Source organism: Fusarium verticillioides, chromosome 7 (genome assembly GCF_000149555.1).
Source record: "Fusarium verticillioides 7600 chromosome 7, whole genome shotgun sequence".
In the NCBI taxonomy this organism is placed as follows: domain Eukaryota; kingdom Fungi; phylum Ascomycota; class Sordariomycetes; order Hypocreales; family Nectriaceae; genus Fusarium; species Fusarium verticillioides.
Window position 1 is genome coordinate 2987679 of NC_031681.1, and position 19600 is coordinate 3007278.

The 19600-nt window shown below is 47.5% G+C and overlaps 12 protein-coding genes across 13 annotated transcripts; 7 read left to right on the forward strand and 5 right to left on the reverse strand.

The window, feature by feature from the left end:
- The first annotated feature begins 325 nt into the window (after window positions 1-325).
- On the forward strand, window positions 326-1617 carry FVEG_11720 (hypothetical protein). Of its 2 annotated transcripts, none has more exons than XM_018901040.1 (2): window positions 326-516; window positions 573-1617. In XM_018901040.1, exons 1-2 carry the CDS (start codon window positions 438-440, stop codon window positions 1361-1363), a joined length of 870 nt encoding a protein of 289 aa, XP_018759438.1. In that variant the 5' UTR covers window positions 326-437; the 3' UTR covers window positions 1364-1617. The 2 variants fall into 2 exon arrangements, with proteins under 2 accessions (XP_018759438.1, XP_018759439.1); XM_018901041.1 differs by having other exon boundaries at window positions 368-516; window positions 579-1616.
- Window positions 1618-2109: 492 nt separating this feature from the next.
- On the forward strand, window positions 2110-2974 carry FVEG_11721 (DOPA 4,5-dioxygenase). The gene is made up of 3 exons (XM_018901042.1): window positions 2110-2412; window positions 2463-2545; window positions 2598-2974. The coding sequence occupies exons 1-3, from the start codon at window positions 2234-2236 to the stop codon at window positions 2873-2875; spliced, it is 540 nt and encodes a 179-aa protein (XP_018759440.1). The 5' UTR covers window positions 2110-2233; the 3' UTR covers window positions 2876-2974.
- A 67-nt stretch (window positions 2975-3041) lies between these two features.
- Window positions 3042-3734, reverse strand: FVEG_11722 (hypothetical protein; the record flags this gene model as incomplete). The annotated part of the gene is made up of 1 exon (XM_018901043.1): window positions 3042-3734. The coding sequence occupies one exon, from the start codon at window positions 3732-3734 to the stop codon at window positions 3042-3044; it is 693 nt and encodes a 230-aa protein (XP_018759441.1).
- An 860-nt stretch (window positions 3735-4594) lies between these two features.
- FVEG_11723 (hypothetical protein) lies at window positions 4595-5077 on the forward strand (the record flags this gene model as incomplete). The annotated part of the gene is made up of 4 exons (XM_018901044.1): window positions 4595-4638; window positions 4689-4791; window positions 4850-4885; window positions 4934-5077. The coding sequence occupies 4 exons, from the start codon at window positions 4595-4597 to the stop codon at window positions 5075-5077; spliced, it is 327 nt and encodes a 108-aa protein (XP_018759442.1).
- Window positions 5078-5545: 468 nt separating this feature from the next.
- Window positions 5546-5846, reverse strand: FVEG_17080 (hypothetical protein; the record flags this gene model as incomplete). Its single annotated transcript, XM_018906347.1, has 2 exons — window positions 5546-5557; window positions 5643-5846. 2 exons carry the CDS (start codon window positions 5844-5846, stop codon window positions 5546-5548), a joined length of 216 nt encoding a protein of 71 aa, XP_018759443.1.
- Window positions 5847-6140: 294 nt separating this feature from the next.
- Window positions 6141-7299, reverse strand: FVEG_11724 (alcohol dehydrogenase). The gene is made up of 3 exons (XM_018901045.1): window positions 6808-7299; window positions 6525-6754; window positions 6141-6470 (listed from the first exon to the last, which is right to left on the reverse strand). Exons 1-3 carry the CDS (start codon window positions 7275-7277, stop codon window positions 6448-6450), a joined length of 723 nt encoding a protein of 240 aa, XP_018759444.1. The 5' UTR covers window positions 7278-7299; the 3' UTR covers window positions 6141-6447.
- A 362-nt stretch (window positions 7300-7661) lies between these two features.
- Window positions 7662-9006, forward strand: FVEG_11725 (hypothetical protein). The gene is made up of 2 exons (XM_018901046.1): window positions 7662-8044; window positions 8098-9006. The coding sequence occupies exons 1-2, from the start codon at window positions 7708-7710 to the stop codon at window positions 8619-8621; spliced, it is 861 nt and encodes a 286-aa protein (XP_018759445.1). The 5' UTR covers window positions 7662-7707; the 3' UTR covers window positions 8622-9006.
- A 156-nt stretch (window positions 9007-9162) lies between these two features.
- On the reverse strand, window positions 9163-10449 carry FVEG_11726 (hypothetical protein; the record flags this gene model as incomplete). Its single annotated transcript, XM_018901047.1, has 3 exons — window positions 9930-10449; window positions 9478-9869; window positions 9163-9418 (listed from the first exon to the last, which is right to left on the reverse strand). Exons 1-3 carry the CDS (start codon window positions 10323-10325, stop codon window positions 9163-9165), a joined length of 1044 nt encoding a protein of 347 aa, XP_018759446.1. The 5' UTR covers window positions 10326-10449.
- A 649-nt stretch (window positions 10450-11098) lies between these two features.
- FVEG_17081 (hypothetical protein) lies at window positions 11099-12006 on the forward strand (the record flags this gene model as incomplete). Its single annotated transcript, XM_018906348.1, has 2 exons — window positions 11099-11554; window positions 11665-12006. The coding sequence occupies 2 exons, from the start codon at window positions 11099-11101 to the stop codon at window positions 12004-12006; spliced, it is 798 nt and encodes a 265-aa protein (XP_018759447.1).
- A 224-nt stretch (window positions 12007-12230) lies between these two features.
- On the forward strand, window positions 12231-12980 carry FVEG_17082 (hypothetical protein; the record flags this gene model as incomplete). The annotated part of the gene is made up of 1 exon (XM_018906349.1): window positions 12231-12980. The coding sequence occupies one exon, from the start codon at window positions 12231-12233 to the stop codon at window positions 12978-12980; it is 750 nt and encodes a 249-aa protein (XP_018759448.1).
- Window positions 12981-13202: 222 nt separating this feature from the next.
- FVEG_11728 (hypothetical protein) lies at window positions 13203-14939 on the reverse strand. Its single transcript, XM_018901048.1, has 5 exons — window positions 14644-14939; window positions 14353-14587; window positions 13891-14283; window positions 13671-13838; window positions 13203-13614 (listed from the first exon to the last, which is right to left on the reverse strand). The coding sequence occupies exons 1-5, from the start codon at window positions 14694-14696 to the stop codon at window positions 13525-13527; spliced, it is 939 nt and encodes a 312-aa protein (XP_018759449.1). The 5' UTR covers window positions 14697-14939; the 3' UTR covers window positions 13203-13524.
- Window positions 14940-15355: 416 nt separating this feature from the next.
- FVEG_11729 (hypothetical protein) lies at window positions 15356-19297 on the forward strand (the record flags this gene model as incomplete). The annotated part of the gene is made up of 3 exons (XM_018901049.1): window positions 15356-15442; window positions 15512-17008; window positions 17060-19297. The coding sequence occupies 3 exons, from the start codon at window positions 15356-15358 to the stop codon at window positions 19295-19297; spliced, it is 3822 nt and encodes a 1273-aa protein (XP_018759450.1).
- Between the last annotated feature and the right edge of the window lie 303 nt (window positions 19298-19600).

Below are 19600 nucleotides of genomic sequence, written 5' to 3' on the forward strand. Positions count from 1 at the left end.
TGCGTGATAAGTAGATATCACATGATCTCAGCCTTACAATACGTTGAATTTATAATACTACCTAGTCTCAGTCGTGAACTCTAATAATCTAAACCTTAGGAGTTCTCAGATATCATATCCCAGTTCGACTAATCAAGTTCGATCTCATGCATGTATATCCGTCGGGTTATAAAATAATAAAATTAGATGCTCGTAAACCGCAGACTCAGATGAAGCTAAAGACAGACTATTGATTTTCCCCTGTATTTCCCCTTGGTAGCCCCTAAACTAAGCGTATTAGCGTGCAGCTGAGGTCGATAGTTCACTGAATAACATCGCGCTAGCACCAAGCCCGACGCCATAAAGACGTAGCAGCGCCCGCTTGCGTACTCCGTATTCCCTTTGAATTCAGCTTTCTCTTAAATCTCAATTCCAACTTTAGTCTTTCGCTAATAGCTATGCGCACTTGTGCATTTCTGTCGCTGGCCATTGGCCTCATTGGCGCGGCTGCCAGCCCATGCAAGCCGCTGACATCGGGTATGGTTGTATCACGAATTTGACAGGGAGGATCCGCTGACCAGAGAGTTGAACAGCTTCAGTCGTCACCTCTGCAACTTTGACGTCAAGTGTCGTTGTACCCACTGTGTCTACCTCTGTTGAATCCGCTGTCACTGAGACGTCAACTTCGACCGAGTCTTTGGTCACTGATACTGCGACAACTGCTGCGGACTCAACCACTGCTTTGACCGCCACGTCTGCCGATTCAACAACACTCTTCACAACAGAGACTTCCGCTGCTATAACCGATTTCTCGTCCACCGAGACCACAGCCGATACAACCACCGCCGACGCAACAACCACAACATCCGACGCCCCTCCCGTTATCACCACCTTCGCCATCATCGCCGGCTCCGGCCCCGCAGCAAACCGCAACCTCAAATCCGACAACCTCGTCGGTGGTCTCCTCTACCTCGGCTCAGGCATCACCCTCCCCGCGCAGCACTACAATTTCGATGCCACCACAGGCCAGATCAAATCCGGCACCGTGTCCCTCTGTGCAACGTTCCAGAACAGCGACGCGGACAAGGCCTACCTCTCCCCATGTAACAGCGCCAATGAGGATCTCAGCAAGGGTGTCGTGTTTCTGACCTGCCAGGGCCCTACTGAAGGATCTGCCCTCCAGTGCAGCGTTCCGAGGGTGAGGTGTGTCCAGCTAGGTGGTGGTGTGCAGACTTGTGCTGCGACGACGGCTACGTTGAGTCATTTTAGTATGGAGGGTGATGTCGGGATGGTGTATATTGTTGGTGATGGGTTTACGGGTGTCAATCAGACGCCTGTTGATCTGATTATTGACCAGGCGGAGGTTGCTGCTCCGACACCTTGAGCTTTGGTGGGAATGTGAGGAAAGTGCAATGATTGCCATTTTGCCCGTAAGCGTGTTGTCTAAATTTCCTGTATATAGTTTTTTATCATCAACGGAGTGGATATACTTGAATGGAGAAGACTCTTGTCAGGTATGCCGTTGATATATCAGCAATTCGACTTGATTGTTGTTTCTTTGACCATCATCACGGCCTCGTTTAATGGTATATAGTCACTAATAGCTCGGTATGATTACTGCATGCTTGTCCATTCCAGCCCGCTGTTCATGAAGCTCTGAATCGTGAATCTTGCCATGATGTCATGTCGAAATCAGGAGGACAGTAATTAGATACTGTTGAAACGTTAAGTTCAGAGTAGGACACGGGTCTTTAGGTTAGTTCCGTTGAGGTTAGATTTGTTCCGCGAGTTTTAGGTAACGTCCGATCGTGTAGTGAGTTAATCGAAATACTCGAAGCATGAAATGAACAGACTCTATAGCTAGGCGTTTGCCAAAAGGTTGTCAAGCTGCATATCCCAAGATGGCATCAAGTCATAAAACATAATTAACGGTTCAAAGTTATTTCTAGAACAGCCGTCATCCATACTTTTTGAGTGATTCGTTGTTCGTTCCAAATGGTTCTCCTGAAAACGCAAAAGTGTAGGGTAATTAGCGCGCGCGTCGGGCGATCCCGCTTGTGCTCCAGCTGCTGACTCACGCAGCTTATTAATACCAGCAGTCACGCAACTAACAACTGCCTTTAAATAAATCCCCCGCATCTGGCTCCCAAGAACAAAGAGACTTTCGCTTCACAGTAACATCGTAAAAACCTTGTCAATTACTAGCTGCTTATCAATTCAAAACCTTTTCATCTTATCTTGATTAGTTACAGTCATGGGCGACGCCTCAGTCTTCAAATATCCCTCTCCCTTAACCGGATATGAGAACGCCCCACCATTGCCAGACGAGAAGGCGGCGGATGGGAAGAGCTATGTAAACCCTCCGGCTGAAAAGCTTAGTGAAGCATACGACAGGTTCATCGAACCTTTGGACAATGGCCGACAAGGTGGCTTGTAAGTCAGATCAATTCTGGGAGGGTACGTGACAAGCTGACAGGTATCAGTGACATTCACATCTACTACCTCCAAACAAACGAAACGCAGACCAAGTACGCCAGGGAACTATGGGAACGCATCCGAAGAGAATGTGAGTTGATTGAATGAATTGCTTAGACTGTAGCTAACGCAAGTCACTTTAGTTCCCGAACTCCGAATCTATAAATTCTGGGAGGGGCCGATTGGACCTCATCCAATTGCCATGTTTGAAGTCAACGTCTTCACACCCGCTCAGTTTGGGGCATTCGTCGCGTGGCTTGCTATCTGGAGGGGCCCTCTGTCGGCGCTCGTGCATCCTAATGTTATTCCTGATAAGGGCGTGAATCGCTGGGCCTCGATGAAGAGGGATCATTTGGAGAGGGCGATCTGGATGGGTGAAAGACTTCCATTGGATCTCAGTCTTTTCAACAGGGAGGATTAGATGCATCACATTTGTTACAAATGATTTAAGTTTAATAGAAAACCTCAAGTTTAGAGTTGTCTTGAACGGAATCAATTCTGTGAATTATTATGTCAACTGAACTAGATCATTGCGAGAGGCGCTTTACCGCCCTGCACAAACCTGACCCAACCTCCAAGCATGAGTCTTATTTGTGCTCGCCCTCACCGTTGCAGAAGGGGATAGGATAAGTTTCGCTACTGCAGAGACGAATAATACCCTTAACCCACTCCAGGTTTCCATAAGTCTGACTCTCATACGAATCCGACGTGAACTCCGTCTTCTCAATGTCATCACCGCATCCATCCAGAACATTTCCCTGAACACGTCGGACATAAGGCTGACTAACAATAAGACCATGATGATTCTCGGGAACTTGGAACGAAAGTGACTGCTGCTGGCTTGAAGTCCAAGTCTCACTGTAGTCGATGCTCAGCGACGTACTGAGAATGCTCTCGATGAGAGAAATGCTGAAGCTAGCGCCCACTGAGAGAGAGTTGGCAATGGTAAAGCCAGAGGTCACGCTGACGGTGGCTTTGGAGCCGTCGAGGCTGCTTATGACGGGGGACATGGCGACGTCCCAGTTGAGGAATTCTTTCTCGGATAGGACTTGGACTTCGGTGCTTTCGCAGCCACGACGGTTGATGTTGCGCTTGGTGGGGGTTTTGGTGGTGATTGCGGGGGCAGTCTCGAGACGTTCGAGGTCAGCGGCTTTCATGATTTGGGAAGTGCCGTCGGTTTTGAGAACGATGACATCGTCGGAGGAAAGGATCTTCGGGGCGGCTGCGGCTTGGGTGACCGAGACAAGGCTGATGAGTGCGAGGAGCGTGGAGGGGATCATGGTGGGGATTTGAGTGTTGTGATTAAGTGCGAGTATTAAGTAACACAGCCAAAGCAAAACGATGGAATGAATGAGTGACTTGGTAAAGACCGTAAAGAGCGAATGAATGCACAAACGAATGAACGATGAAGCGCGATGCTATGCTAGTCTCTGTAAGCTGGGGCGCACTGATCTTTTAACCCATCCATCTCCATCTATTACGGACCCAGTTCATCTCAACTCCCCTTCATGACTCAAAAAGGCAATGCGTAAATTCACATATGACACAAGGACCCTATAATCAATGCACGCGAAGAATGTAACTCTGGCCCAGTAGGGCGGGTTCTCCACACGGAACATTGTATCCCGAAGTTTCAAATGCTCGGCTGCGTCATGAACTTCTCCTATTTCTCGCACCGACGGTGGGAAATAGAGTTTATGGCATGTTTCATCCCTATATTCACCGGAACTGCCGATGATGACAAGCAAGCTTCTGGAATACTTGCCCGCGGGAATGTCGTTATGGTTCGTCGGATGTTGGGTGTTGTCGTTGATCTTTTGGGGAGCTCTTGGTATTGTTTCAGGTTAGCATAACATTCGTAAAAGTACCGGTACTGGATATTAGTGACGTTGCATTGATGGGAAAAGCTCGGACAAATCCGTTCAGCTGAAGAGATAGACGTACGGTCCCTGAGATAGGGTGTTATAAGTGTCTGCACGTCCGTTGGCAGTCGATGCCTTGTCATCCATCACCAACAGTCTTTACCAATTTCAGGCCTTTGACACTCTTTTGCCACCAGTCACTCATTTTATAAATCCAGTTATTTGCGATTGCGATTAATTAATAATATCACCTTTTTCAAATAATAGCATACTTCGTCATGTTTGCCAAGATCTTCAGCGCTTTCCTGCTCGCCACTGCCGTGTAAGTCCAACAATCCGATTGTCGAGATACGGTGCCTAACAATAATAAAGAACGGCGAAGCTTCACGATAACTGTGCCTGCCATAATGGAGACAGTTACAACTGGCGATTGACTGCCGCTGCCTGCAAAGAGTACAACGATCAAGACTACGAGGTTAGTAATTGAAGCCAGACTCCCTAAATAATGCCATATGGGCTAACGGACTGTGCAGTGGGGAAGTGCTGCCTACAATGAGATATCTGGTCGTGTAAGTGGAGATCTATTTGGTGAATAGGATCTATACTGACTTGAGCAGTGTACTCAAGCTACTACCGGAGACAAGATCGCTGGTGATCAGTGGGAGGATGCCTGCAGAAAGATCGCCGAGCAGGGCTACGACTGCGCAGATGGAGAGGGGAAGTGCTACGCCAATCCCAAGAAGGTCCGCGGCAGATGTTAAACACTTTGTATAATACTTGACGCGGAATGACTGCTGCAAAAGCACTGAGGAGTCTTTTTGCTTCCATGAATGAAGTCTTTCTTATCTGGCCACATTGACTCCGAGACAAAGGGACTTGATCCTGAGTAACTGGGAGAAAGGTCGAGTAGAGATAGAACACCTGTTAACGCAGACGTGATAAAAGACGGTGGATGTAGTAGTTATTTGCTTAAAATAGAGGCCCCTATTTCATGTCAGGCTCTCAGTGGGCCGGGAATGGCCACATAATTTATGGTATCTGAAAGGTCATGCGATTAGGCTGATACAAGAATCGTACAAGGACCCACCAGAACCAGTAATGGAAGGGCATATTGAAGATATCATCAAAAGACATGCTGCAAATGGTGGATCGAGACTGAGCTCTCTATTTTTGAAGGCATCTCGAATATCGAAACAGGACGACTTCTGCTACAGATATACCTATCTAAATCAAGCAATTTCCTTCACCGAAGATGTTAATAAAACTACTCGAAATGGAATCAGTTATCGACCTCAAATACACAGTACAGCACGCGCGTAGATATACTGACCAGTCGCCACCTAGGCCATCAGAGCATACAAAAGTTTCCTGAGCAGCCTTATTACACGTGAGGCCCTTGTTGCGAAGATCCTTGACGCGCGCCATTTGAGCCGTTCGGTCGCCGTTGTTATTGGGATCTCGGTTAAGCTGGGGCGCAGCCATGGCGACAGTGGCGGCGAAAGCAATGAGGCAGAAGGTGTTGGCGAGCATGTTGAAAGATATGAGTCTTGAGTGCTGCGGTCTTGGAAGAATAGGATGATGCGGGATTGAAAGTAGTTGTGGACCAGCCAGGAGAAGAAGAGGTGTTGAGAAGAAATGTGTGTACTCGGATGCGGGAGTCAACGAATTTATATAGATGTCACCAAACCATCAGTTCAAGTTGGCACTCAACTTGCGTTTCATTGATTGGTAGGTGCTTGGCGGAATTCGGTGCGAAACACTTGTTAAGACCTTGACCCTAGTATATGCAACATGAGGCATCTAATCACCGCACCAAAGAGGAGCACCAGCCATGTTTCAGTGTTCTTGGCTGTAACGAGTGGATAAAACATGCGTGTAAACAGAATTTCCCGAATAGGAATGTCGACTTTAGCCTAAGAATGGTACAAAAAACGGTCAATAACTTTGTTTCAATTTAGATACAGTATCAACAGGCATCAAGTGCTCAGCGAGTGGTATAACCGCCATTAGCAAAGATAGTCTGGCCCGTAATCCATCCCCCCTCAGTAACAGGGAATTTTACAGGGGAGCAATATCCTTAACATCCGTTCATCGACCCTCCAGCGCTGACTCTGTGGAAGCGACAGCATCATCAGCTCTGAGGATAGAAGAAAGCTATATCGCATATCATTATCAGTACATTGCCTAACAACTAGCAGGGCCACTTACGTGTATCCATCGGTCCAGGCGCGACAGCATTAACGCTGATCCGGCGTCCCATGAGCTCTTTGGCAACGCCACGGGTGAAGTGCTCAACGGGCGCTTTGGATCCGGCATATGAGGTGTAGAAGCCGGTGAAGGCAGCGAGAAGGGCGGTGACGATGGTGATGATCTTTCCGCCGTCTTCGACATGCTTTGCGCCAGCTTGGAGAATCAGGAAAGCTGACTTCGAGTTGACGCTGTAGTCTTGGTTAGTAAAAGATCACCTTGGAGTTTCAGCGGTGCCACTTACTCAAACATGCTGTCGTACTCTGCCTCGGAGATCTCAGCGATAGGTTTCTTGAGAACCTTGCCAATTGTGTTGATGACAATATCAACCTTGCCAAAATCCTTGAGCACCGACTCGAAGAGTTTGTCAACTGCTGCTTTGGTGGTAAGATCGCCTTGATAGAACGCATGTTTCACCTGGGGGAATGACTGGCTGATTGTCTTTGCCAAAGCGTCGGCATTGTCCTTAGTAGAAGGTGAGTTGTAGTGCAAGGCCAAGTTAGCGCCAACGCTGGCTAGGGACAGCGCAATTTCTGCGCCGAGGTTCTTGGCTCCGCCTGTGATGAGGACGACTTTTCCTTCGAGAGACATTTTAAAGACTTTGGGAGCAGTTGTAGGCTGTGAATTGTAGGTAAGAGAAGGCCTTCTGTATTGTCCGTTGGAAGTAAGGGGATGCATATATATAAGCAATGCGGTTTGAGTGCCGATCTCCATCAACGTAAGAAGATAACAGCACTTGCTGAGCATATGCATTTACGAAATTGAGTATAGCGCTCCCTTGAAATCCCGTTGTAGATCCGGAAGCTCAGTACAAGTTTCTGTAAAAACGAGACCCAAGCGCATTATTGGTATCAAAGATACTCTCCATTGCAAGTATATTACGGGAAGATTGAGGTACCTCTAGATAGCGCAGGCTATGGATGCTGACCTTCCAGCCGCAGTGCCGCTTTGACACTAAAACATATGGCGTATTGATCAGCACCTGTCATGCCACTGGGCAGCTGAGCTCTAAACCTTAACACACACTAGTGAGCCATAATGCATTTCCCTATTTAGGTCTAGGTTCCCCCTGACGTTAGCTTTCACCACTTTCTCCCATACATCGTTGACCTCTATCGCACCTCATCATTTGCTCATCACACACATGTCTCGCTTTACAGTATTCCAGTGCACCCCTCAACGGCCCTCGGACTTTAAATTCGTCATCGCCGATCAGCCTGATTTGCTGAAAGCGGATTCGAGTGTCCGGTCACATGTTTCAAGGCGGGGCTGGAAAGCTTATACGAAACCCGGCTACGCCAAGGTACGACGGAAACGGGACAAGGAACAGAAAATTGTTTTTGAATGTATCAGCCAAGATCCCGATCAATTATACCTGCAGCTACCGCCTGTTGAAAGGCAGCTCGGTGGTGGCCGGGTCGATCCCTTCAGAACATATCCTGGTCCTTGGAACCCGCAGGTCCCTGAGCTCGTGGATCACTGTGAGTGTCGTTGGTTGTTGTAAATTCTCAGACAGGCTAATAGGCTGCCGCAGATCTCGTGCATATGGCTGTGGACATTCCAGAACTAGACCAACCCGGAAATAAAGGTCTTCTCCGCACAAGCTGGTTCCCGCTGGTTCTATCTCAAGCAGCACCTTTCCAAACCATTCTCTTACTCTCTGCGGCCAACAGGTCATCAGTCTCTGGTACCCCCATCTCGCCAAACCATATTCTGAAGCTTAGGCTCCAGGCAATCTCTTCAATCAATGCATTGATGGCTACACGGGATGATACAAGCGACGCCCTTATTGGAGCTGTTGCGAAGATGGCAAGCTTCGAGGCGATGCATGGAGGAGTCGAATCATATCAGATACACATGCAGGGGTTGTGCGATATGGTTAAACAACGACAAGGTCTGAACTCACTTGGTCTAGATGGACTGTTGCGTCGGATCATCATCTGGATTGACATCAATTCGTCCTTTCTTCTGCAGATTCCCCGTTGGTATCCAGATGAATACTTCTCAGACAGAGGAGGCTCGGTAGAACCTAACCCAGAGAGATTCATCGCACCATAAAGTCTGCAAGACATATCCCCTTTTGTTATGAGTATTTAATTGATTGGCCGCTGTCTCTATACATCTCCAGATGGTAGAAACCGCCCCTTGCCCCAATCAAGAATGGGCTTCAGGTTATAGACGGTCTATTTGTGGATGCTTACTTTGAGACTAATGTGGAAATGGCTAAGTCAAGTTTCAAAGAGCTTTATTTTTTATACCGCCGGTGGAGTCCAATGTACTAGGTTCTTTCTGCCGGAATAAGCTCACAGCCACAAATCTCAACTGCAAATAACACATCTAGATAACAACTCAGACATTGTACCATAATAACTAACCAATTGCTACGTGTCCGATGTACGACTTACCCTATATAGTGTGAATTGAATTGATATTAGTAACCATTATCATAGAACAGCACCATAGAACATCTGGAAAGACGGAGGCAAGCTGGGGTTTGAGAAGAGGTATACTCCCAAGATCCATTGGCCACACGAGGCTATCAATCCTATACTAAATAGGCTCCCCTTTCGAAGCAACTACTTGCTTAACCTGCTAGTCCTCAAAACATAGACCATCGTGACATCCACGGAACAGTGAAAGCTAATGCCGTTAATCCTAAAGTGCTAGCAGCGATTGCAGTTGGCCAGTCTCCGAAAACTATTCGGAAAATGGCAGTAGATCCAATGCTCGACATCACCACGAGTATTACTGCAGCCATGCATTTACTCTCATCCCATCCCTCGATGATATTGTAGCCATTGAATTCGACATTGCCAATTCTTGGATTGTGCCAATATAGATTCCGTAGCATGTCCCTAGGACCACAGTTAGAACATTCCTGATCTTAGCTAGCCGGGGCGCCAGTTGCTTCTACCTAGCTGAATAAAGCCCAGGGCCTTGTTGCAGACCATCCAACAGTCGCTGGCCTTTGGCTAGCGAGGGATTGTGAAACGCTATGGTAAGTGCCGGCTTGAGAGAAAGGCTGCGCAGGTGGTGCTGTACGCGTTCAAACTTTTCAATGTCGCAGCCGCGATAAGAATGCCAATGACTAGGACAGTCTGCAATATGTTGCCATTCGCCACTTGTGTACTCCTGTCGACACATGTCAAATATATCTGGACTTTGCCAGAGGCTCGCTGCCTCTTTGGCGGCTTCTAGCTCATCTCGAAGGCTTTTGTGCAACTGCATGGTGTCTAACGGCTCATATATCCCGACAAGGGTAGGATTGTCTGACTTTTCGCTTCCTTGTTGCCCAATAAATCGAAACTGTAATGGCTATTAGCTGCTTTCTACTAACAAAATTTGAAAGCTTCACGGCTCACTTACAGTCACCTCTTGGACCCCAGTGACCTTGCGAAATGGCATCCACTTTCTATTCTCGGACCAGCTCTCCTTCATGGCATTAAAAACCTTCTCCTCTTCGTCATCGTCCCTGACCTGTACCTGAACAACTCGACAGTTCTCTGGTGAGCCTAAACAGAGGAAAACGCAGGGCGTTTGGTGGGCGATGCCATTGAAAAACGACTTCGCCTCCGGGTCTATAAGTGCCTCGCTTTTTTCAACAGTGTCCATGTCCTCAGGCTGTCGCGATAGGGATAGATCTCTAGCTCTCTTGTCGGTATACCCTGCCGAAGGATAAGAACGTTGGCGGCCTGTCCTAGGCTTATTTCGTGCAGACATTGTGTCCTGGCTCAAGAAACCAGGCCAGGGGTCTTGTAACATTGCCCGAGGTGGCAGGTTCGGCAGAGAAGGGAGGGGGGCTTCATGATCGAGCCGGCTTCCATTGGTAGCACCATTTACCCGATGGGAGTTGATTATGGGGTGCTCGGAGATAGACTGACTTGGGTCTTCGTTTCTGTCCATAATGCTCCTTTGACGGAAGGAAGTTGGCCAGTGACCTTAGCTTTCCCAAGCCGACTACGAGGAAGCGGCAGTGTCCAGCTTTATCGGACGCGCCAGCAGCCTGCATGAATTTCCATCACGTCCTTCACGCCCGGTTGCATCAGGCTCAGGCTGGTGCCTAGAGTGCTCTAGCAAACGCTAAAAGTCAAGTTCCAGTCACACTCAGCCTAGTATGCACATAAACAGCATTTGCATAATTCATGAGCCAACCAGCCACTCAAGCAGGTCAGGCACCACCTGCTGCGCCGCTATGCATTAAGCCCCTGGACATGGCGTCTAGGGGGGCTGAGTCTTTGAGGACAAGCTAAGAGCCTTATAGGCGGCAATCGACTTCCGGCGTGTATATAGGTTGCACCTTGTACGATTCAGCCCCATTATCCGCCCGTCTACAGAACGATCTGCAAGCCTGGGTAGAGCATGCGGGCTGACAGAAAAGCGGGAGCAGCTTACCTGTGCTTACTATGCATATCCAGTTACCCCTCATCAAATCATATGATAGTTGATCTTCGAGAGCGGCACAGCAATTCACCACGTTAGGATGCGGATTTAGATCAATTCTCCTTATTATTTTCTTTATGCTTACTAGCTAGACCATGACTACAACCTCGACAGATAGCACTCCGCAATGGGCATTCGGGTGTCCCACCTGCAAGGCTATCTGGCTCCAGTTCTCAGACCCCGAATCCGCGTCTGAGATAAATCTTGGATCTTCCGAAGAAGCCCTTTCAACCACGTGCCCCAACCACAAAGTCCTATTGGAGAGGTTCAATGATTATGGTGTCTCTCAAGGACCCCACGACGAAAGTTTCAATGATATTAGCATCGCTGGATTTCAAAAACCAAGAAAAGGCTCCAGTATTGCAGGCAGTCAGTTATTGAATAAAGTTGACAATCATTGGAGTTTCTTGTTGGCGAAGAAAGATGATGTGCCCAGACATCCAGGCAATAGGCGTATCCTCGATACAGACTGGACTGATGTTGAGACTAGTAATAAATGGAAACATAGGTGCATCACTTCCTATGGCACTAACTGCGAAAACCCTCTGAAGGTATGGCCTACTCGCCCTGCTTGGCTGGTCGACGTGCAAAAGCAATGCATTGTCCCAGGCAACAAACCCGTTGACTACTTCGCCATAAGCTACACCTATGGTAGCCATAGTCCACCGGTGATTACTTTACCTGCCTTCAAAGAGTTATAAATGCCTTTCGCTTTGCCACTCCCGAGTTCTCCGACTTTGCGTCCCCCATCATTCGTCATGCCATGTATCTAACCACAGCCATTGACGAACGGTACCTATGGGCTGATGCGCTCTGTGCCACTCAATACGATCTCAAGGCTGCTTCCGAACAGTCGAAGTCGATGGGGGCCGTCTACGCCAATGTAATTGTCACCATCATTGCCACAGATGGTGACTCTGGATCGGGGATATCTGATCTCAAGGGCATATCCGACCCCCGAGGGTTGATCCAGAATGTGATTCTTTCGGGGACGAGAAACTGATTCTTCGGTACACCGCTTACCTGGACGAGATGATCTTCTTTCCAGCTCTGCTTGGGACTTAATATCAGAGAGGGTGGACCTGTCAAGAATACGCGACGGCCAAGAGAAAGATCATCTTTTATGACCACGAGGTCCACTGGTTATGCTCTTGTAGTCTCTGGCATGAAGAGCTGACGTTGTTTACTGAGATTGATGATGAACTACATCCTCAGTCGTATGTTGTAATGGCAGGGTTCCCTGATGACACATCCCTTCGCCGTTACTTTGCCGAATACAATCAACGGTCTTTGAGATATGAGGAAGATGCTCTCCCAGCCCTGTGGAGTTTACTACCAGTATTCAGTCGTTCCTTCGAAGGTGGCTTTCTTTATGGGATTCCAGAGATATTCTTCGAGCACGGTCTCTGTTGGCGAGCATATGGGACAAAAGGGCTGCAACACCGCATCGCATCAAGCAGACCTCTCGAAAGTCGTTTTGAATATTCGGATCTTCCATCTTGGTCGTGGCTAGGTTGGAAAGGCTCTGTCTATACCCGTAGCCAGACAAGAATTCGGGTTGACAGCAATAACATCTCCGAAGAGGACTATGTTGAAGAAGCATTTCCTATCACTGAGTGGTACACAGGTAGGTCGCCCACAGCTCCACAGGAGAAAAGGCGGAGAATTAGATCGACTTGGTTCGAGAAACGTAAGAGGTATAAGGATTTTACCACGCCCTTGCCACCGGGATGGAAGCGTGTACCAGCACCACAAAATGAGCCCTGCCCCTACCCCGATGGCTGCAGCAAATATCTCTTCGACCATGAATCTATGCTTGGGCCCTATGGGAGACTTTCGCAGTGGTACTACCCTTTCCCCGTCAGCGAGATCCAGGAATCGACACCTCCCTTCATGCCAGAGCAAACCCCAAATCTGTTCTGTGAAACAGTCCAAGCCAGACTGTCAGGATATCAGCAAGACTCCGATAAGCTATAATTTCTGTGGGACAACGAAGCAAAGCTTTGCGATAGACTTGGAAAGTATGTCGGAAAACTTCACCTGCCTAACAAGCAAACAAGGGGTCGGTTCCCAGAGAATGTGAATGGAAATGAGGCAGGGTTACAGGTTGATATAGTCGCGGTGTGCAGATTGAAAAGATGTTATATGACGTGGTAACATTAGGAGACGCGACTACCGATCTTTGAGGGGGATCTTTACCTTATGCTCTAGGTTGAGTGGAAGGATGGTATTGCATATCGAGTTGCAAGTGGGGAAGTGATAGCAGCAGCTTGGGAAAGCTTAGATCTTCAGAAGGTTTCTCTTGTCCTTGGGTGACTATTAAGTAAGGGAGAGAGACTACTGGTCCTGGATGACAAGGGTGTGTTTGGATTCTGGAGGATTTCAACCTTCCGATTCACAGGTGGGTGTATGAAGATTCTGATGCCCCAGACTTCGTAATATTGAAAGCGTGGCTCGTGGTTTCATCTGGGCCCCATGTATATCCCTTCACCTAGATAATATAAAGGCGGCCCACGGCCCACTAGAGGTAGTTCACTTGACTGCCAATACTGATGCTGTCGTTGGCAACATTTACAGCTTTCCCAAGTATATTGATGATCCGGTCGCCGCCCTGCAATGCTGATTAGCATCTGAGTTATCGCACCAACTAGCTCAAGCAGTTCTCACATGTGATGGGAATGCACCAGGTGGTATCATGGTTTTCCGAATTGCCGCCACAACAGCAGCATAGCCATCAGAGTCCTTCGTCTCAAACTTGCAGATACCAATATGATCAGCGCGAATAGGCGCCGCATCACCACATCCTTGAAGTTTGGCGGACTCAGTTTCAACGATCTCAACATGTCCATATTAGCACCTATCTACGAGCTGGGACGATGCACTGTACCTGAACCGATCCTATACCGAATCTTGTCTTCAGGGTCTCGTAGAAGAAAAATGCTTCGATCCTATCCTCGATGTCTTTGGAGGATCTGCGCTTATTTAGAACTTGCGGAAATGCTCTCGTGAGCTCATCTAGACGCTCAGAGTCAACACCAAGAAGCTTCAAAGTCTGCTGCTGTGTGTCGATCCTGAAAAGACCAAGAACTCTGCGAACAACTTCAGCGGGCCTCGCCACTGAGGATCCTCGGAACGGTGTTCCCAAGAATACCATCCCGCGGATATTCTTGGCAATCGATGCTTCTGATGAATTCTCAGGTTTATGCTCCCCGTGAACCAGGATCTGCGCAGCTACTAGGCCGCCGAGGCTGTGAGCAACGAAGATAATTGGTCTGTCGACCTATCACACGTCCAAGTGTTAGCAGTTCGATCCGGGATAGCAAACATCAGGATTCGGCTGGTCACTGACGGTTTGTGTGCTTAATCGCTCTGCTGCCAGTTTCGCGCACACGTCTTCGGCATCACTATGGATCTCAGTGTTGGTGGTACCCGACTGGTCAGAACGTGTGATGTTGGTGTCATAACCAAAGAGAAAGATGCGAGATGCTGGAATATCATCGGGCAACAGATCTTTAGGCCAGACGACTCCATTCTTTGTCCACGTCTTCTCTCTATCTCCCCGTAATCCATGTAAAAAGACAATGCTAGATAACTTCGTGTAAGTATGTATATTGAGTGACATGGGGACAGGCAAACCTACTCAGCTTGCGCGTTTTCTCCATTGTATACTTCTAGCAACCCATATTGTGCCATCACAAAGATACCTGCAGCCTGACTATACTTTGGGTCTAGATGGATGTCGACGGAAGATATGCAAGTCTAATCCTTAGTAGATTACTAAAGAAAAATGTTCAACGTCTGCAAGACTTCTTCTGTATGCGGTTTTAAAAACCGATGGGTGACGCAAATTGCTCAGATGACACCTACTGCAGGTTGCTTACAAGTAATCTCCATTTGTGCAACTAGTATACAGTGTATCTATATATAATGATATTGTGCAGAGAGTGCAGGTATCTGATTGAGCCCGCAAAATGCCTTGCCAGGCTGCCAGGGCAGGCTTATCTGTGACAGGTCTGCCCACTGTTCGGAGTATCAGTTAGCGCCGTGGCGTCACTGAAAGATGGCAAGGATGTGGATGAGAGGTCTTGGTTGGCCAATGCCCCCTCCATCGCGCTCCATCCCACATGCAGCAAACCAAGTTAGGAAAAGGCAAGTTGGGTGAAATGCAGGTGTGACGTGGCTAGAGTATAGGACTTTTAAGAATTGGCGCCAGGGTCAGATCATGTGCCAGATGTGATTGGAACCCAATAAAAAGAAACTGGTACATTTGAGGCGTTGCTTACGTGCATTCTCATTCTCTCTCGTTCTCGCAGGCTTCATTCTCTAGCCATATACAACATCTGGCCATCGCGATGAGCGACGGAATACACATACAGAAGACTGTAAATGCCGGCCATATTGAAATTGCCCAGCAGATCAATAATCTCTACGATACAGATGTGAGTAATCTCCGCAGATGGGCTCTGCGTCATTTAGCTGCGTTCATGTGTAATCTGATAGATATATAGGGAAGAAAGGCCTCATGTCTTGAAGATCTCTATATAACGGACCCTGTTGCCGATAAGAAACGCATAGAAGCCGATAAAGGCGGTCTGCTCAAAGATTGTTACAGATGGATCATATACAATGACAATTTCTTGCAATGGCGCTCCGATCCAGAACAACATTTACTCTGGATCAGAGGCGACCCCGGAAAAGGCAAGACGATGCTTCTAGCTGGGCTTATCACAGAGCTAGAGGAAGCGTCAGACGCTGGTATCTTTTACTTCTTCTGCCAAGCGACACAACCTCTTCTGCGAACCGCATCGTATGTGCTTCGCGGTCTTATTTGGTCCATCGTTTGCAAGCGACCGGCTTTAATCTCCTACGTTCGCAAGGAATACGACCAAGCTGGTAAAAGCGTGTTCAGTAACCACAACGCTTGGCAAGCGTTATCCAGAATTCTTACTGCGATCCTCGAGGATAGGGTATCTGCGGATTTTATTATCATCGTTGATGCTTTGGACGAGTGCACAGAAGGTCGCGAGAAGCTTATTGGCTTCATTAGCCAGTGTTCAGTTTCAAGCAAAGCCAAATGGATCATCTCCAGCCGCAATTGGCCTGACATAGAATCACAGCTTGATGGAACACAAAGCCAAGTTCGATTACACCTGGAACTCAACCACGCTTCAATCTCCAATGCAGTCCTTCGATTCGTTAATCGCAAGGTTGACCAGCTCAATTCAACTTACGATGAGTCTGCTCGAGTCCAGATTCGCAACCATCTTCTTGACAACGCTAATGACACATTTCTTTGGGTTGCTTTGGTATTTCAAGAACTGGAAAAGCCCGGTGTTAATAACTACCACGTTTCCAACATCCTAAAACGCTTCCCAGCTGGGCTAAACGAGCTTTACGCAAGGATGGTATGCGACATCAAAGAGCGAGATATGCACTGGTGTAGAGCTATCCTTGCCGTGATTGCTGTTGCTATAAGACCCCTGAGTCTTCAGGAGCTAGCCGCGGCTGACGAAACCCTTACCGAGTGGGTTGAAGACGAAAAAGTTCTATCAAACCTCGTTACATCTTGTGGCTCTCTCTTGACCATCAGAGAGCATAGAGTCTACACTGTTCATCAGTCGGTCAATGACTTCTTGCGCAATACACCCAAGGTCTTACCTGCAAGTATAGGGCAACAACATTACTCCATCTTCAACTGCAGCATGAAGGCCATGCACAATCGGCTTCATCGAAATCTCTGTGGATTCAAAGACAGTTGTGTCTTGATCGATGAGATGGATATTTTGCCCAGTGCTCCTCTAACTATTGCTGGATATGCTTGTGTCTACTGGGTTGATCACTTCTGTGCATGGCTTCTGACCGACAATCGACACCAAAACAGCTTGTGTTATGATATAATAACCAAATTCGTTGAGACGAAGTACCTCTACTGGCTTGAGGCTATGAGTCTTTTGCGTTGTACCTCAGAGGCAGTTAAGGCAATGCAGAGACTGGAAGATAAGTTGGTAGGTAGTGATATCCCGTTACTATTAAATCGGCGATTAACACTGCTACAGGGAGGCAGAGTTTCTGAAGAGTTAAGGCTTCTGGTCCAAGACGCTGTACGGTTCGCTTCCACGCACAGAGCCATTATGGATGCTTCACCACTTCAACTCTATGACTCGGCTTTGATATTCACTCCCCAACTCAGCAAGATAAAGGGATGTTTTAGTCAAGAAATCAGCAAATCTATAGACGTATTCTCCCCCGACTTCCAACATTGGGACGCCTGCCTCCATACTATTCCGGGTATAGAAAATTATCCCCACGGGAACTCGCTCATGATTGAATTTTCACCTGATGGTGGGCAGGTCGCAACACGTAATAGCGACCACAGTATACTCTTGATTGACGCTTCCACCGGTGAGCTTATCAAGTCGACTGATACTCCTGGAGGATACCTGCACGGGTTTACATTCCATCCAAGTGGAGATTCATTAGTCATATTATCTAGCGACCCAGGAGATGTACCGAAAATCTCCGTCTTGCGTCTGCCTAATGGGGAATGCAGTAAATCTTTTCCAGTTCATAGAATTAGCATTCCAAGGTCTCTATCGGTCTCTCCAGACGGACAATTACTTGCATTAGCATCAGACTTCAACGACGTCGATATTTGGAATATAGCAACTGAAACAAAAATTGACAGCTGCCTTATGAATCCACGGTCCAATGTTAAATACATTGCTTGGATACATACACCTTCTCATCCACAGGCTCTCTTGATTCTTGGAGATGCCGATATCTCCATTTGGGGTCTTGATGCGAGACAGCGAATATCCAAGCTAATGTCGCTGGCGCGCATGGGAAGGTTTTTTGACGTTGTCACGATTAGCTGTGATCGGACATGCTGTGCTGTGTTCCAAAACAGCGAAGAGTTCCTATTGTACTCGTGGGGGTCATCCATAACCGTGCAGAAGATTGGGCGATTCGACCAGCAAAAGGATGTATATGATGCAACATGGGTAGGAGACAATTCAGTAGCCATTTGTGGCGACTTCGGCATCGAAATATGGGATACCGAAGCGAAGAGAATGATAGCGCATCTACACGGCGATCCTGCTACCGTAATACGCTATGGGAAGAATTGTCAACTTGCTTCGCTTGGGCTTGAAAACCACACTCTCAAGATCTGGAGCCTAGACACAATCCTGAGCCATTCAGAACCTACGACCCAACAGTCTGCCAGTGTATTCAAGGGACTTATCACATCTCCAAGGGGTAAGGTCGCTGTCATCAGTGATAACGGAAACTTCGACATGTTGAGCATAGCAGTCGATGGCAGATTTCTCCATCTCCCCCAGACACTTCAAAACTCGCTCCGGAGGTTGTATTACAGATTTGAGTCACTAGCATTTGGTCAAGATGACTACTTTGCCGTCCTCACCGACCGTGGTGCCATTGATATTTTTAATTTCGACCACGATAGAGGCCTCTACTACCGCGAGCGACGGATTGGAAAGCACCTTCACCTGGCTTTTAAACACGTTACGGATTACGATTTGATCATTCAGTTTTGGGGACAAGATCAGATCATATCTTGCAGTAATAGCATCAAGTTTTGGGATCTTAAGACAGGCAAATGCTTGCGGAAGGTATCTAATCCAATGAATCTTTATGAGCCCATATCAACCATTACAGCCGACGGCCGAATCGCTGGGCGCGAACCTTTTTCTCAGGAATTAGTGATATGGGACATCATGAGCGGAAAGAAAACCAAGTGCTTTGACTTAAAAGTTCTACAATCCGATCGTTTTAGTCTCATAGAAGTTTCGGACATTTCGCTCTCTTCTAGTGATATACTTGCGATCTCTGCACGGGCTTCGAACCAGAGCTTTATAGCCATTGGAAACGCGAAAGATGGCACCTGGATTCGGAGTTACCTTCTGAATGACACCCCTCCAATTTTGAACTTTCTGACCCCTAAGCTACTCGATACGGGTTTTGGCGTTCTCGGATGCGACATGGAACTCGGTTCTCATAATGATAGTTCTCAGGACTCTGAGGGCGGTAGTTCCAAGGATATACCAACAGTGGACGCAGAATATCACTGGGATCCGCGTTACCTCAGACTATCCTACTCTAAAACCGAAGCGTGGCTCATGAAGGGTTCTAGGAGAGTATTGTGGATTCCTCGTCAGGATGTCGATCCACGCCTGTTCTCGATTCGCACAGACTTGGAGGCAGGCAAATCAAAGGTAACACTGGTTCATGAGAGGTGTTTGTTTATATTAACTATCAAGATGGATTCGATCTAACTTGGTCAGTCGTTATTTACATTGTCTATTTTTCATTGATATACCTTGGTTTGTTATACTTGTCTTAACGACGTATCACCATTGCGTGAGAGATTGGTTCGCATTTCCATTTCAATTGTTCTTGATCTCTTTCCTGAGCATGGGCTACAATGTATTACTTTGCTCTTTGCCTTTGTGTTGAGGTCCGCGTCTTTGTACCCCTCAACCTTGGCGCCTTATCATAAACCTATGTCCATTTCATTAGACGAAAAGAATGTCTGACTTTGGCAGCTGAGTTCCAGGATTCTAGTCAATTAGATCATA